The following is a 16,670-nucleotide window of genomic DNA, read 5'->3' on the forward strand; positions in this document are numbered from 1 at the left end:
AGGTAGGTAGGTAGGTAGGTAGGTAGGTAGGTAGGTAGGTAGGTAGGTAGGTAGGCAGGCAGGCAGGCAGGTAGGTAGGCAGGTAGGTAGGTAGGTAGGTAGGCAGGTAGGCAGGCAGGCAGGCAGGCAGGCAGGCAGGCAGGCAGGTAGGTGGGTGGGTGGGTGGGTGGGTGGGTGGGTGGGTGGGTAGGTGGGTGGGTGGGTGGGTGGGTGGGTAGGTAGGTAGGTAGGTATGTGAACAAGTTCCTATAGGCAAGAAGATAGCATGCAGTATGCATGGTAGCCAGTAAACAAGCAAAACATACAGGTCACTGGCTGACCCTTGTTCACAATACCTGTAGGAAGAGAAAGGCACTAACCTTGCGAGAAGAGTTCCATTGCGGGCAAAAGCAACATTGGTATTGAAAAACTTGATTTTATCGCGAGGGCAGCCATGGTCACTCTCATTGCAGGGTTTCTTGTCAATGATGTTGGCCACCAGGTATATATTGTTGGCTACTGCCAGGCAGCTAAGGTTGACCAACGGAGTGCTGTGGTTGCTACTGCATAGCACCACATTCGGGTTTGGGTCTGGAACATCCTCGGCCCACTTGCTCACTTCCTCTCGGTCTTTGAAGCCAAACAGGATGCCATCCTCAGGAAAGACGATGATATCTGCCTTCTGCGCATGGTCCAAACAAGGAATCTGAAGTCCACTTCTACAAAACTACCCCTCCGTTGCTACTACACAAGCAATTAGATAACACATGAAGATGCAGTCAGCAGCATATTACTGCACAGTGATTTTCCAGCACCAAACCACAGCTTGCGCTAGCATGTGCTTCAAAAACATGTTGCAACATTCTTGTGGTTCTCAAGTTGCAGACTGCTGAATGTAGTGGCCACAAAACTCGCCCATAATGTCTACCTGCTTGTCATCATATTGTATCTCCCCCCTACTGTGTGCATCTGGCACTAGCATGACAACAGCGCAACCAGTTCGCAACCGTCTAGAGAAGAGGATTTTTGACATCCCCCTCACCTTGCAAAAAGTTTTATAGAAGGGACAAGCAAATGCTTCTTGCTATAATATAAAAAGATAAAGCACTAAGTGCATGTAAAATACCTTCACTCTGAAAATTCAATGGTGCTTTGACTGATGGCACTGGTCCTTACGTCACAATAGATACTGAAGTTCGAACTTTGCTTCAAGAAAGCATTTTGGTGGGCCAGTAGGGGAGCATGAAGAATGGAGATAAAAGAGGTAAAATCAGCGCGAAGACAAAGACGTAACAACACAATGCAGGCGCCAATCAGCAACTGACAGAAAAACCTTATAGTTACACAAAAATCGAACAGCCTGAGTCAGGCTGCTATACATCTGTTAAAGGTTAAAAAAAAAATAATAAAAGGGACTTTTTATTTTTTTTTTTAACGTGAAATAAGAGTGTCGTACACGCTTAAAACTGTTGGCAAAAAAAAATTAGAAAAAAACTGACATATCAGAGTAGGCATCAAATGTGACGAAAGGTATGGAAACAGACCGGGAAATAACAGATGAAAGTGGTCGTCAAGAGAGGAGAGTTACTTCCTAGAACTTGCCTTCCTTGTGCTGCAACTACAAGATAGGAAAAGCTTGTAGGGCTAGGAGCTTAACATAGGATCCCTTATTTAGTCCCTTCTTTTGTTCAATAAAGCTTTTTTTGTTCTTGGATGCAGTCTGCTCAAGACACGTTAAAGTCTGATATGTGAGCTGGCAGCACTGTTCAATTTAATAATTAATGCGTGTGTATCTACAGCGCTTGCTGAACGAACAACCTTCATTTAAACATGACTTCATTGGTATTGTTCTTACACTTCTGATCATAGCATCGCATACTCTGTGCCATTGCTTTGAATTCTGGTTTCACATACACAAGTATGCTGAGTGCCTCTCTGGAACGATATTTTGCAGCTGAGGCAGTTAGCTGCAAGGCGATAGTGTGTGTTTTGCTGTCACGGCCAAGCAAGGTGATGCAGGTTTGATTTCTCAAATTTTAAGGCAAAAGCCTACATAAAAAATACAGGCTCATTGAACAAAATCCCGTGCGCGAGAGTTGTGCGTGAGATCTGTCATATTCCGCAAGATTCTGCGAGATTAGTTCTTATATAGCGTTCCTGCCATCTGCAATCTTACACTCAGCATGACAGTAAATACAAGTGCAGATCGCCACATAAGTAGAAGCACAGTGCACAAAATGGGAGTCTTGCTATTTGAGTGCCGCATTGCAGAAAATCGCTTTATCAAAGCAAACGTCTAGTTCTTGGTGCGCCAAGCGAAGAGGCACCCGCAACCAGGAGTTTTAGGCAATCTTGAATGGCCATGCCAGAGCGAAAGGCCGGGCATGGAAAATATAGCAGGCCATGATTTGCTGCTCCACTTCTAGAGTTAATATCTATTTTTAAAACAGCTTGCAGTATTGTTGCTGACATGATGCCTTTTAATCTGAACAACCTTCAGGGCCTAGCCGCTGCGAAAATTCCAGCGATTTTAATTTTTTTTCTAAGGTTTTTCTTAAGTGATCTATGTAGTGGGTGCCGTTTTCACTGCACTCTTCTCCTGTTGAAAAAGCAAGGGGAACAGATGCTCGTGAGTTGTCAAGGAATGCTTACATTCAACCACTTGCAGCCGAGACAGTTCTACGAAAGCAAAGAGGTTTGTTTTCCTGCCTCCCACTGCTACTAAGACGTCAATGCTCACTGCATTTATGCTGCCATCATTGTGTCTGTCATCAATGCATTTGGTTCATCAGAAGAAAATGTTTGACGGTTCAATCCACCCACATCATTAGGAATAAACCTCTCAAAATTCCTGCTAAGATCCCAACTATAGTCTCAGTTAATCCTCACTAATCCTTGCACTCGGAAGAAGTTAGCACTGTACTTGAAGATATGGAAGAGTGTGGCAGTCCTAATGGTCATATCTACTCTTGAACTGATTTAAAGAACAAGCTTTTTTCTGTCGGTAATTTTACCACAACACCACCCATTCAAGCTTCTTTCTCTACAGACAACAAGGCAGTTTTACACCTTGGGGGGCCAAAACTTCCTACTTTAAATACTCATCAGTAATTTCAGTTTTGCCGACGTGGTCACATTTGGAAATGAGCAACTCAACAACTGCAAAAATACTGCAACATGTTTCTGACAAATGCTAGGCAAGTAGTCGACCTGTATTTCTGAAATTTCTGTAATATGGCCATGTTTTACAAATCACTTCAAATTACGACACCGTTGGTGATTCACTTGTAGTGAAGTATGTTTTTCAATATAAAACAGGTTTGCTAGGTAAACTGGTATGAATATCGCCAATAAAATGCCCAATTGGGCTTTCAAACTCCTTTCTACCCCTTTAGGGGCAGAGAAATAAGACTGGATATCCTAGAAATGTTTAGGCATGGCCAGTGTTTGGAATTTATTTATTAAAAAATTAACATCCTTCAAGAAAAAAAAAAAAAGGAAGAAACTCTCCTCTATCACTATTGGAAACATTAGAAGAAAAATATTTGAATTGTTAGCTACAAATGATTTTATTTTATAGTTTTGCAAAACTAGGAAGGTGGGCTTGCACATCAGGTCAGCTTTGCTTTTTTTTTTTTTTTGAAGGGAAGGAAAAATGAGTTTGGATATGTTTGCCTGGGCATCTGTCAGAATTACATACTTTTTTATGAAAATTAAAAGCATCAAACCAGGTAAGTATGTTTGGCCTTTGGGAAAGCACCCTGCAGTTATTTTCAGCGTAGAGGGTGATACTTTACTGTGATATGTTTTGTATCATGCATGGTACAATTGGTCAACACTGGGATGGCACAATGATGGGCCCATTCTACCAGCACTTATGCATCACAAGAGAAATGTAGCCCTGTTTCAAAGAAATCTGGCAGGAAAGAGCAACCAGGTATGAAACCTCAAAACTTTCTGAAACAGTCTGTCAGAGAATTAATAGCTGTTACCCATTTTCTTGCTACATGCAGACTTGAAGAGAAAGGAACTTTTCAGCAAAAATACACCTCTTTTAATCTTTCATTTACTGCTTGTTTGAAACCATTCAAGCATCTAAGTTTTGGGCTTTAGGAGTCAATTTATTGAATGTGCTACCTTTCTAGCTTGACCAATCACACTGATTGAACATTTTTAGACAAGTCATATTATAATAGCCCAATAGGCTCCATTTTCTTCTAACCTACAAAGACTTGCAATCAGTCTCAATTTCTGCAGCAATATAACCAAATACAGGAAGATTCTACACAGCCATTATGAAGATTTTGAAGGCGAGCACATCAAAATACCCTCGATTTTCAAGCTAGTAAAGTGAATTTTCTGCACATCCAACTGAGAAACACTTCAGAAATATGTTAGCATGTTAGAAAACACTGCAAACATGGACAGTTGCTTTGCATGGCAGAAACAACCATTTAGCCACCAGTGCGAGTGAGTGCCAATAGCATGAGACATTGGTGCCTGTACTTCCAAAATAAAAAAACGTCTGAATGCAGTGTGCCATTTACTGACCTCAAAGACAACTATTTACAGCTCATTTACCTTTGTTGGACAAATGCAAAGCATGTGAGCTAGCATGTCATATCTTGCTTTCGGTTTGAGGCTGAGGCTTCGAGGTCAGGCCACAGGTAAAGACGGACAAAATCAATGACTGGGGACCTTAGTTGCAGTGTGTCATAAAATTTTGGGACTGATGAAGGCAATGTGATAGCAGTGTGTTCTGAATCCATTGTGCATGGATGGAAGTTGATGAAGAAAACATATTATGCACAGCGTAAGAGAGTGGCAGTTAAATGCGCTGTTTGTTTGGATGCGACAATGACATAGCATTCTTTTGCAGTGGACAGCAAAGCTGATCTGTTCGTGCCACAGGGGGGGTTCCAAACCCAGGCTTGGTGCATTTTGGTCATGATTATTTTATTTCTTTCTTCAGGTCTAGCTGGTTTCAGACAAACACACAAGCAACATCTTATCAGACGAGAGCCCTAGGGGTAGCTCACGAAAAAAAATTAAGCCATGTCAAAAACATGTTACTGGAATTAACAGTATCCACCTAAATATTGTGGAAGCAGAAAATGACGTTTAACAATAGAGGAAAACAAAGAACTTTTGCCACACCAGTGTATTTCTCTGTTATGGTGCCATTCAGTAGTTTTAGAGCGTGACCTTTATGTGTCCATTCGGCAGTTGAGACTCGCCCTGTTCCTGCCATTGCCAGTGCAACCGAGTGAATGAGAGTCACGAGCCAAAGAGAATTTCTCAGAACAAGGGAAAGAAGAACCACGAGCTCTGCTCTTCCTCTTCGGCTCATGAGAAAAATAGAGTGCTTTGTAACTGCACATACATATATATGAGCATAGCTCAAATTCTTAGCCTCAATATATTGCAAAAACACTTAGATAGCAGCACTTAAATTTGATGATAGGGAGTATCATAATTGAGCTCCTTAGAATTTTTTCACCTTTATATTTAGACTACTCAAGTGACAGTACTTCAAACTCATAAATAAGGCATGTTTTCCAGTGACTTTGCAGGAAACAAGATGCACAACACATTTCTGAGATGCTAGTTCACTGACTGACTGTAAACCAATAAATGTTTGCCTTTAATCTTCCTGGGAGCAATTATCACACCATGTACTTTTAACGCCATTAATTTAAACATGGAAACACAGGCCACATATATGACTGCATCCTTTTTTTACACAGTAAAATAAAATGTGACACAGTACATTGTGTTGCGTGAACAGACTGTCAAGAATGGAGGCCATCAGGTTGCTTCTGGGCCATGCAGTGTTTTTCTTGTTTTGCAGTGTGTCAACTTTCCAAATTGACAAATGGTGACAGGAAAACTGAACTATGGGGTTTAACATTACAGAGCTACAAATGGGCTATGGAGGGCTGCCATAGCAAAGGGCTCTGTGTGAGGTTCCTTGATATGCACTGAACTTGTGTAGCACTAGGCCATTTTGTATTATATCTTGGCTAACACGCAGCCATCACGGCCGAACTGAGCTGCCACAAGGAGTTTACAGTTATAGGGATTCTCGTCTTTCCGTTGTTTGTGCACGAACATAAAGCGGCCAATTTGAGGACTCAGGAAGAATTTCTGAGGAGACTTTACAATTGCAATGCAGTATCTCAATATATACTGTTTAGTAGTAAATATGGCAGGTAGGTAGGTAGCAACTTTAATGATTCAAAAAAGAACCAGGTGAGGGGGGGTAAAGGGAAGCGAGGGAGCAGGACGACGATGGGCCCTCAGGCCGCTCTAGATGGCCGGGCACTTTTGAGCTTCGGCGACCCCTCGGGCCCAGCTCAGTGTCTGAAGCTGTACCTCCGGCAGCGAGCTCCGCAGAGCAGCCTCTCATCGCTCCTGGTGTCTTGGCCCTTGCCACGGGGGCTTGGGTTTGTTCGGGCAGTTCAGGAAGACGTGAGTAAAGTCGGCTCTGGTGCTAGGACACAAGTGGCAGTGAGGAGAGGTTTCGCCATGGTTTATAACAGAGAGAAGGAAAGGGGTCATGACTGTGGCCGTCTGAAGTCTGCGCCAGAAAGCCTGGTCACTTTTGGGAAGAGATTTATGCGGAGGAGGGTACAGCAGGCGGGAATTTCTACAAAATATGGTGAGGTCGTGGTAGTTAAGAAGCTGATCTCTGGCATTGCGAGACGAAGGCACCAGGTCGCTCTCAGCCCGGTTGACGAGTGCTCGGGCTTGGGAGTGAGCGGCCGTGTTGCCTGGGTGTTCGCTGTGCGCAGGGACCCAGAGGAGGGTGATGAGGTGATTCGGTGGAGGGGATGATGCTAGAATGTTTGCGGCCGGGGATGCAGTATTACTTGAGAGGCAGCACTTCACATGCCACAACCAAGCGATATTTAAGCTCCCGGTACTTTAATGCACCCAGACTTTGTGCATGTTTGCCCATCTTTGCTTCCTATACTCCAGTCATTCAGTGCCTCCTCTTTGTCAAAAACCCACAGTGCATTCATTCTTTTTTTCACAGACATCACCTTTGCACGCACATTCCACTCGCCTACCTCGCCTTTCGACTCTGAAACCTGGCGGGAAATGCTTTTTAGCTACCTCAGAAAAAAAAAAAAAAAAAAAAAAAAGATTTCATATCATTATGTCCACATTATGGTTCCGAGTATTTCGCGAGATTCATCCCGAATACTAATAATTGTCCTCAGTTAGCGGAATGAAAAAATCTGCGCCGCAGAAAGCCTGCAGAACCCACTGCTACCTGCTGATACTATGGTCCTTGGAAAGACTGCTGCGCACGGGAACACATTTCGCAAATAGCAGACCACATCTACCGTGTAGCAGACGAAGCCAGCAAGATACTAAAATAAGCGGTGTCTCTGTAATCTTATCTACGCTATTGAGTATGCTTTCGCAATCAAGCCGCTTTTTATCAGGTTTATCAGGTGGCGTTAATACCAGCTTGACGCGAAATTATTTCTAAGAAAGGTACTCACACAAATCGTCCTGTCCCTCTTTTCTGAACTCGGAAAATGACAGAGGACAGCGAACAAGCACGAACAAGCAACTTTTTTTTTTCCCCTCCCACCTGTCCACCTAGACCCCAGTTAGCTGCATCGCCATTGTCACTGCCGCAGCTAACGCCACCGTTCGTCCATTTTTAGAGCTATCCTCATGCTATCCTATCGTGGATACAGCTGGGGGCCGGTGCATAGTGAGCTGGTATCGCAGGTTACACAGAGATGACCACTCCATCGCCGAAATCGCGGCAATCGAAAACAAAAGACACTGCTGATAAAGTTCGTCAAAGCACTGCCGGCAGTCAGCAGCATTCGGCATCTGGTGGTAGTAAACTGGAGCGGCCCAAATCGCCGCAGGCACACGCCGTCGACATGTCGCAATCTGCTGAAGAGAAAGAGTCTCCGAGAATCGAACACGAGCACTCGGCAGCTAAGTCATCAACGCAAAATAATTCGCGCGACGCTTCAGAAAAGTCGGCGTCTCGTCACTCTGTCGGGGAACCGGAAACTCCCAGCGCAAGAGAGCGGGCCGCGGCGTCACGCCAAGTCGATCAGCACGGGCACTCGCCGAAGTCTGCAGCATTCGCCGATGAGCCAGTCGCAGCGCAAAGGCACGGCGCTTCCGAAAAACCAACGTCAGTGTCTCAGCGATCTGCTGATGAACAAACACCGACTGCTGCACCGCGCGGTCATAGGAAGCAACAGCCGGCTGAAAAGCTGCCATCAAAGTCAGCGACAGAAGAGCCGCCGCATACCGATTCGGACACCACAGCAATAGTGCCTGCCTGGCACGGTGCTTCCGGAAGGACTACACCGAGGGATTTGGTGGCACGAAACAAACCTGCGGAAGTCGACGGTGGCCCGTTCTCGACGCCTAGCAAGCGAAGCTCCCAGAGTTGTGCATCTTCCGAGCTTATGGCACTGGACAAGGAGGCGCCCGAGCTCGAATTAAGGACAAAGAAGGAAACTCCGATATCGTCAGGGAAGCCCCTCAGTGGAACTCCGACCCGGGCATCTGAAGGCAAGCTGCCAACTGAACAGCGACTGCCGGAAACATCGGGTACCATAGAACAACAGAAAGAGACAGAACGGCCCGAGCCGGCCCAACCTGACGCCCAGCAGGGACTACCTAGGGTTCCTCTGTGGAAGCAGTCACTGCCTGCACCACCGACCTGGCGCATAACGCAGAATGAAAGCAGGAAGCCAGTGGCAGTGGTGCCTCCAGAAGCGTTGCCGAATCCGCCACCACTCAGTGCAAAGAACACGAAGGGGTTTGCCTACAAAACTGTACGTGACAGACTGCCGGTCATCTTAACTAAAGTTATCGACACAGTGTTCAGGGACCGGATGGAGATAGAAAGAGTGATGGGCGCTGAGGCACGTGAGGAGACCAAACTTGTTGTAGGACGCCTTGCCAAGCTGCGCAATGAGATGGTCACGAACAAGCCAATGGTGCGAATAGAGGACAACTTTGAAGATGCAGAAGTGTGGAACAGTGTGCTTAACTGCTACATGATTGACAATGGTTGTCCACCTCGTTGGTATGAGGCGCCCTGGCTATACATTGAAACATACTACTATCGGCGCATATTTGAGTCATTTCAGATGACAACAAAGCTGAAGGACTACGATCCCTTCAGTAAACTTAAGCGGGATGCACTCTATGGTTCTTTCAATGCAGTACGCATCCTGTGTGACTTTGTCCGCCAGAACACTCATCGGGAGGCTACACTGGAAACTCTTAAACAGAGTACATACAGGTGAGCTCCTGTCTTATTCCCTGGAAGACCATTGCCCAGTGCAGTTGAAATAGTAAACAGATTGTCAAGTAAACTCGTAAAAGATATAATTGCCAAGCTTAATTTAATGCCAGGTCTGCAAATGCCGACCAAAGCAGAAAATGCGAAATTGACTAACCTAGCGTCTCTCATAGCCTGAGTTGCTTTGGGACGTTAAACCCCACAAACCAAACCAAACCTAACCTACGGGTATACTGCAGCCATAACACAGTTTTCTAAATTCTGATGCAAATACAATTAACTCTGCAAGGTGGCCAACAGAATCTGTGTAAGTACTGACAACTTATACCTTTTGATTGCATTCTGCAGGTTGATTGAAGTATCGCTGTGGGGAAACCGGTGCGACCTTTCACTGTCTTGTGGTGCTGACAGCTCGGGCCAAGCAGGTTCATTGCAGCAGACTGATCGGCTCAGGCCATACATCATTTCTAACCATGCCGATAAACTGTGGCAGTACCTATGTAAACTTCGTGAACGCAATCATGATGGTCAGCCCACTTGGCTTCATTGTGTGATGGACAATGCCGGCTATGAGCTAGCCACTGATCTGGCTCTCCTCGACTTCCTTCATGAAACTGGCTATGTGGCCAGTGTGACAATCCACGTCAAGGCCATACCTTGGTATGTGTCAGATGTGATGCGGCGTGACCTGTTTTGGACTCTTCGTGAAATGCAGGAGAGTGACCATGCAGCCACACAGGCCATGAGTGAGCGATGCCAACGTAAAATCATGGATGGCACCTGGGTTGTGATGGACGATCTCTTTTGGACACAATCGTTTGACTACGCTGAGATGGTGACCAGACGACCCGACCTTTACAAACTCTTACAGTCAGCAGATTTGCTACTCTTCAAAGGCGACCTGAACTACCGAAAACTTGTGGGTGACCTGGACTGGGACCCCACAGTCTCCTTCAAACATGCCCTCAGGGGCTTCGAGCCAACCTTCCTTTGTGCTCTGCGCACTCTGAAGGCCGATACTGTAGCAGGTATAGAACCAGTAATTGCCAGCAAAGTGGCACAGCGATCATCAGACTGGATGGTTACAGGTGAGTATGCAGTCATCCAGTGTGCTGGAGAGAGAGCTGAAAGGCGGCCCACATCCTCTACACCTTCAAAAGATGGCACTGCTTCTCCAGCACAAGAATCAGGCACGTCTAGTTCACTGCATACTGCAACATCTGGCCAGAAAGAACATAGTTCAGATGTGCTTGTTACAAGCCCAGGGGCGGCAAAAGAGTCTTCCTCAAGTGGTGTCCCCGATCAAGTCAGTATGACTACTCCTGCTGCAACAAGCACTGGCCAGCAACAGAATGCCAATTCAAGTGCTGTGCATGAAAAGGCAAAAGAGGACAGCAATATTTAATGCTGTGCAATGCAAGGAGCACAACAAGGACATTCTTAGGCATGTTTTAGATATTTAAACACAATTTTACTGGGCCCTTATGAACGGTTCAGATATCTGTAAATTGTATTGTTTGACCTAAGAAATTATGAAAATGACACTGTAATAAATATGTTTAAGATGACCACATATTCTCAATAAATCAATGCCAACACAGCCAATGGGAAAAAAACTCATGTGCCCTGTTGTGCAGCAGCCGACGTAGCAGTCCTCTGTAACACCGTGTAAGAAAACAAAAAGGATGCAACAAACACAATTATCGCCACATTGACACAGCAGGAATGAACTATAGAAAGGCAAGAGAACAAGCACTATTACAGACATCCACTGCTTTTTGTCCTTCTATAGTAGACAGACATGCTGCACTTGGGTGGCTGCGCTTGGGTGAATGTCACTGAGTAATTACTCCCTTATTAGACATGCTTAACGTAGACAAAGATATGGATTACTACAGCATAGCACGGCAAAAAAAATGTATGAAAGCTTATGTTTAAAACCAAACATAATAGCACCCCAGCTTCAAAAAAAAAAAATTCAGGTTATGCCTCTTGCGCATTGCTTGCAGTTGCAGCATTAATGTTAGCTGTGGGGCCTTGTTGAAAGTTAATACAGGGTAGCAGAAATAATTTTCTCTCATCATCATCAGCCTGATTATATCCACTGCAGGGCGAAGGCCTCTCCCACATTTCTCCACTTAACCCGGTTCTGTGCTAGCTGCATCCACTTGACCCCTGCGAACTTCTTAATCTCATCCACACACCTAACTTTCTGCCGCCCCCTGCTACGCTTTCCTTCCCTTGGAATCCAGTTTGTTACCTGCAGCGACCATCGGTTATCCTCTCTTCGCACTACATGTCCTGCCCATGTCCATTTCTTCTTCTTTTTCTCTATGATGTAAAATTTCTTCTTTTCCTGAACAAGCTTCAATGTCCCCATAGAGCAAAAGCAATTTCCTTAGTAGAAGAAACAATTTTCAAAACCTGGGTGCTGACCAAAAATGCCCCATTTTACAACCTTGTGCACTGTCTAGTTCTCTTATGTTGGAAAAAAAAAATGCAGGTACACCGATTATCTGCAGATCTAAGGATATTGTATAGTGCTCATCTGGCAACAAAGAAAATCTCGCAATTTGATTTTAGAAAATTTAGCTTTAGCCTCTATGCAATTTGCCTGAAAGTGGCTGTTTACAATTGTGCTGCTCAGTACGATTTTACTTGGCATATATCTTTTTTCAGTTCTGGAGCTCATTTCACAATAATTAAGATGACTGATGCCAAAAAGATGGTGAGAACTCGGCATGGCCAAACATTTGATTTTGATTTTGCGCTACACAACCTATGCTGACCATCATGACATTGAAATTTGACAGTTCATCATTCTTTTCCTTTTTTAGAACTTTTTTAATAGACCATTACCACCATGAAAGCAGGGCCCCACTCCTATATCCAACTATTAGCTTCCAAGGGTTCTTGCTATTCAAAACTCTCACTGCCGGCAGCACGCACAGACAAGCAAAAGGCAACTTCCTGACCACAGGTATATAATGGTTACAAGAAAAGGTAATGCCCTCATCAGAAGTTTTGTGACCTCTGATGAGGGCACAGAACTCAAATGAGTCTTCAATTTTTCGGTGGAGAATAACAGCTTGTGGGGCGAGTTGGTGCATAATACCCAGAACTGCGGTGCAACATAGACTAACACGTAGAGAGATACACAACACAGGCACACACTACCAACTGTAATACAAAACGGAACCCGAACTTTCTCTTTCATACCCAGCCACAACTTCCCCTGCTACTCCCAAGTACGTCACACTCACACACCTCTTCTTTCCCAAGCAGATATGTCTGGCCAACAATAAACGTTAGCAACGCTGACATCCAAGCTACGAATACAAGACCAAGTCCATCACTCACATCGTCCAAACAAGACGGTCACAACTTCCGCCCACATAGACACAAACTAAAAAAAAAAAGAAAAACACCTCACATCAAGGAACCCTTTCACTCGCAGATCACCTTGGTCAGTCTGGTCAGTGCAGTTCATTACATAACACAATGGCTTTTGCTTTACTAGCTTTCTTCTTCACAATCACAAAATTCTTAATTGCCTGAGTCCCCTTCTCTTCGTATAGGACAGCCAGAACCACTATGAAGCCCCCTTGTTTGCCCGTTTGAAGAAGACGAAGGTTATTCTTCTAAAAAAAAAAATAATCGCCACTTATTTCAATTCAATTTCAATTCAAAACTTTATTTACATCATCCAGATACGTTTCAGCGGTAGCAGGTCCATCTTCCGAAAAGTCTTCGATAAGCCATCAAACTCATCCAAAAAGCACCTCTCATGCACCACACATCTCTCGCAACTACTCATAAGCAGTCTTTAAGAAATGAAATTTCATTTCTGTGTAAGGACAGAGAGGCATCACTGACACATGTGCAGTCCTTCTTTTCTATCCAAAATTGCTCTAAAATTTCATAGGCAATCTTAACCGGTCTCTTGCCTAAGATACTGAACCTACTAAGCAATGGATTGCACTTGCACTTTTGACAATGAAGAGGTAAATTTCACCCCTTTCTATTCTCTAAAGACTTCACATGCTCTCTTGCTTTATCACTGATACACTGCCCAGTCTGCCCTATATGTACTTTTCCACACATCAGTAGAATCTCATAAACCACTCCCACCACACAGCCTACTAAACGCTTGACATGCCTCTTATCACATTGTGCTTTCTTATTATTCCCTTTTCTTGCACACAAACCACTCAGTTTCTTTGGCGCAGAGAACAACCAAACATCATACCTGCCTGCCACCTTCTTCAGGCAATGCGCCACTCTGTATGTAAGGAACTACTCGTGAGTGCTTATTTACCAACTTTGCTGCAACCCTTCTTTTGCCCTTCATTTTTTGAATAACAGTCTCTGCCACCCCACAAATAACCTTACCTGGGAATCCAGCCACCTGCAGCCTTTGTATTTCATTAGTAAAGCTGGCCTCAGTCATATGATCACAGAGCTGTAACACAGCTGACCCCAGGTAAAGAGAAGTAATCTCGATGGGCTGACCCATACAGAAGAAGCTCTTTTTTAGCCCCGGTTTTATACTTCCAACACGCTTCCCCATCTAAAATTTTAATACTTAAATCTAAGAACTGCAGCCTGTCATCCACAAGTAGCTCATGAGTAAAAGCAAGCCCTTTCCTTTGTTTCCTGAAAACAGAAAGGACACTTCCCACTGCATGCATCATTGCAGAGCCATTATCCATGATCACTAAACAGTCATCGGCATGCCTGAATATTTTTATACCTAGACCACAAAGGGACGCAGAAATCTCTTTGTGAACTGATGATAGAAATATGTGCATAGGACTGGGGCAACACATGAGCCAATACAAATGCCCTTTCTCTGCACATACATAATCTATCTGAAAGACACGACTGTAGACTTGAGGTAAAACTCTAGAAGAAAGCTACTTGCGAGAAAATTTGTACAAAACAAATATTGATGTAAGACAGGGAAGGGCTAGCAGCAGCGATATAGCTTATGAAATTAGTGCTGCAGCTGTCGAAAGATGCAACGGTGATCCCCATTGTGAGGAACGCACGAAGTCAATATAGTACATTGAAACAGTCATTGTATGCACCTCAGAAAATTACAGTGTGCTGCTAGAGATTACAGTGAGCAGATTAGCGGCAAATCTCAGCTGATGAGAGGGACAAGAACTGTGAGGCATGGCCTCGGATATCAGACATTAAGAAGGAGTTTGCTGAACCTTGCTGAGTCTTACCATATCTCCCAGCTTGAACGCAACATGTTAGAGCATTGTGCACACTGCCACATGAATGGACTATGTTGTGGCACTAAACATGCAGGCCAATTTCTATTGTGAAAAACTGCGCCGAAATAAACACACCACAAGACAGAGGACGGGACAAAGGCGCTCAGCGCCTTTGTCCCGTCCTCTGTCTTGTGGTGTGTTTATTTCGGCGCAGTTTTTCACAATAGAAATATGAACCAACTAGCCCAAGAGACGGTATTAATGCAGGCCAATGGTGGCAGCGTGATGTGCAACGTAAAAGTGGGCACTATTTTTGAAACAGTTGTTGACGAAAACAAGGGTGCCCGATTTGACCTTGTGTTTATTTTTACTAAACAAAAACAGGGCCTGTCTTGTTTGTTCTTCACCTCCGTCCACGTCTGTAGCGCTGTTTTTTCATCATTTTTATTACACTAAACTATTCAAGAACCTCAGATCACATTAGATTCACCTGTTCCAATTTTGAACATGCACTATTCGATTTGTTCAGTAAATAAGATGATGTCAGATTTGATATATAAAATTTTGTATACTTACACACCCTAGAAAGTACACATCTCTGCATCCCAAACGATAAAACTGCTGGTCTTTCATGTTTTACATTATGCTCAACTGAACAAGAAATGCAAAAAAGCTGACTTGGTGCACAGTCAAATACAGAAAGGGGGAGCTTCAATTTTGCTCATGGGAATCTTATAATTAGCATGCTGGTGAGTGTAATATAGAGAAATCTACATGCATATTGGATGAATGTGCTGTTGTGCACTGTAAAGGGAACTGATTCCGAAAGTAGAATACCAACCACTTATTACTTCTTGGTGCAGTGGTATTTAGCACGCTGGCAAATGAAATATGAGGGCGCACCCTACCTCTTTAGATGCATTCTTAGCTGCAATCTCGTAGGCCCTCAGGTTGGCTTCAATTGTTTTGCCCCTGTCTTTAGTTGGATCTGTCACTTGCACATGCTCATAAACCGCAGCCTTGAATGCTGTGACAGTACTGAAGCACAGCACAGCTGCAAGCAACAATGGCCTGCAGTCCATATTCCTGCAAATCAGCACCAAAAACACATTGGGATCACAAGCGGCTATGTGAAAGCTATGATAACGAGAGTTTAGGCATCAAACCATGATCACCAAGGAGTAAAATTCTACAGCATGTAAATTTCGCCATCCGGCGTAAAATGTAGTCTGAGTTTTCACTGCAGATACAATCTAGCAATTTAATCCCTATAGAGTTCAGGTGAGAGCAACGGAATACCCGGTAAATGTGAAATTGACATGCCATTAAAAGAAATGCAATGCGTCCAGTGCACAAAACAATTGACTTCGATGTACGAAATTCGAATCATTTGAAACCAACCAGTCAAACGATTCAGGGAATTGTTTTGGAACCATTAAGTGCTCCAGGCGACGTATTCTTAATTTTTATCTTTAAGGAAAATTTCATCCCGCTGGATAGCTGAAATCAGGTAAGTGCAGGCCATGCTATCTGCACCATCCATATCGCATAACATAAATCTCGGAAGTAGCAGCGAAACCACACTACACGCCGAAATACTAAAGTTTAGGGCATCGAAATCTTCGCAGCAGAAAACGCACTGCGTTCGGTAAACTGGCGATTCACACTTCTTAGACTAATTTATAAATTATGGAAAGTTTATTTATCCACAACATATAGCAAGCATGACGGGTGTCAAAACCTATTCCAGAGACATGCGCTGAAAGCGCAAAGCATTGCAAAGCACAAAGCGTTGCGAAGCGCATAGCAACGAATAATGCATACCCAATACTTCAACAGGACAATCTTTCTGCCAGTAAAAGTCACTCCGCTATGTCCGCCTAGCTATTCAGTGTTCACCCGTTCCCTTTTTAAAGCCCGGCAACACGTGATAAGGAAAGGGGCGGTGCCCAGCAGTTAATAGAGAAATATGACTTGCTGTTTCCAATCGAGAAGATAAGAGCAACACTTCGTATTATCGCACAAGTCGCTGCGTTTCGCATCGACAGCACATATATTGTCGGTGCACGCAGACACATCAACAGTTCGATCAAAGTCCGCTTTCGCCTGTCTACAGTCCTGTCAACGCCACATTCACTCTGATTGGCTCACAAACGCGTCAACCGGAC

At 44.2% G+C, this 16,670-nt stretch overlaps 2 protein-coding genes across 2 annotated transcripts; one reads left to right on the forward strand and one right to left on the reverse strand.

Moving 5' to 3' along the window:
• Positions 1 to 359: 359 nt before the first annotated feature.
• Positions 360 to 16,648, reverse strand: LOC146197868 (pantetheinase-like; the record flags this gene model as incomplete). Its single annotated transcript, XM_084593138.1, is given in 3 exon segments — positions 360 to 661; positions 15,411 to 15,588; positions 16,327 to 16,648. Coding segments are annotated over 2 exon segments (476 nt in total), but the record flags the coding sequence as incomplete, so codon positions are not given.
• Positions 7,643 to 10,898, forward strand: LOC146197869 (damage-control phosphatase 1-like). Its single transcript, XM_084593134.1, has 2 exons — positions 7,643 to 9,277; positions 9,626 to 10,898. The coding sequence occupies exons 1-2, from the start codon at positions 7,740 to 7,742 to the stop codon at positions 10,680 to 10,682; spliced, it is 2,595 nt and encodes an 864-aa protein (XP_084449260.1). The 5' UTR covers positions 7,643 to 7,739; the 3' UTR covers positions 10,683 to 10,898.
• Positions 16,649 to 16,670: the final 22 nt, after the last annotated feature.

This window comes from Amblyomma maculatum, chromosome 2, assembly GCF_055883805.1.
Source record: "Amblyomma maculatum isolate TAMU_Amacu chromosome 2, ASM5588380v1, whole genome shotgun sequence".
Classification (NCBI taxonomy): domain Eukaryota; kingdom Metazoa; phylum Arthropoda; class Arachnida; order Ixodida; family Ixodidae; genus Amblyomma; species Amblyomma maculatum.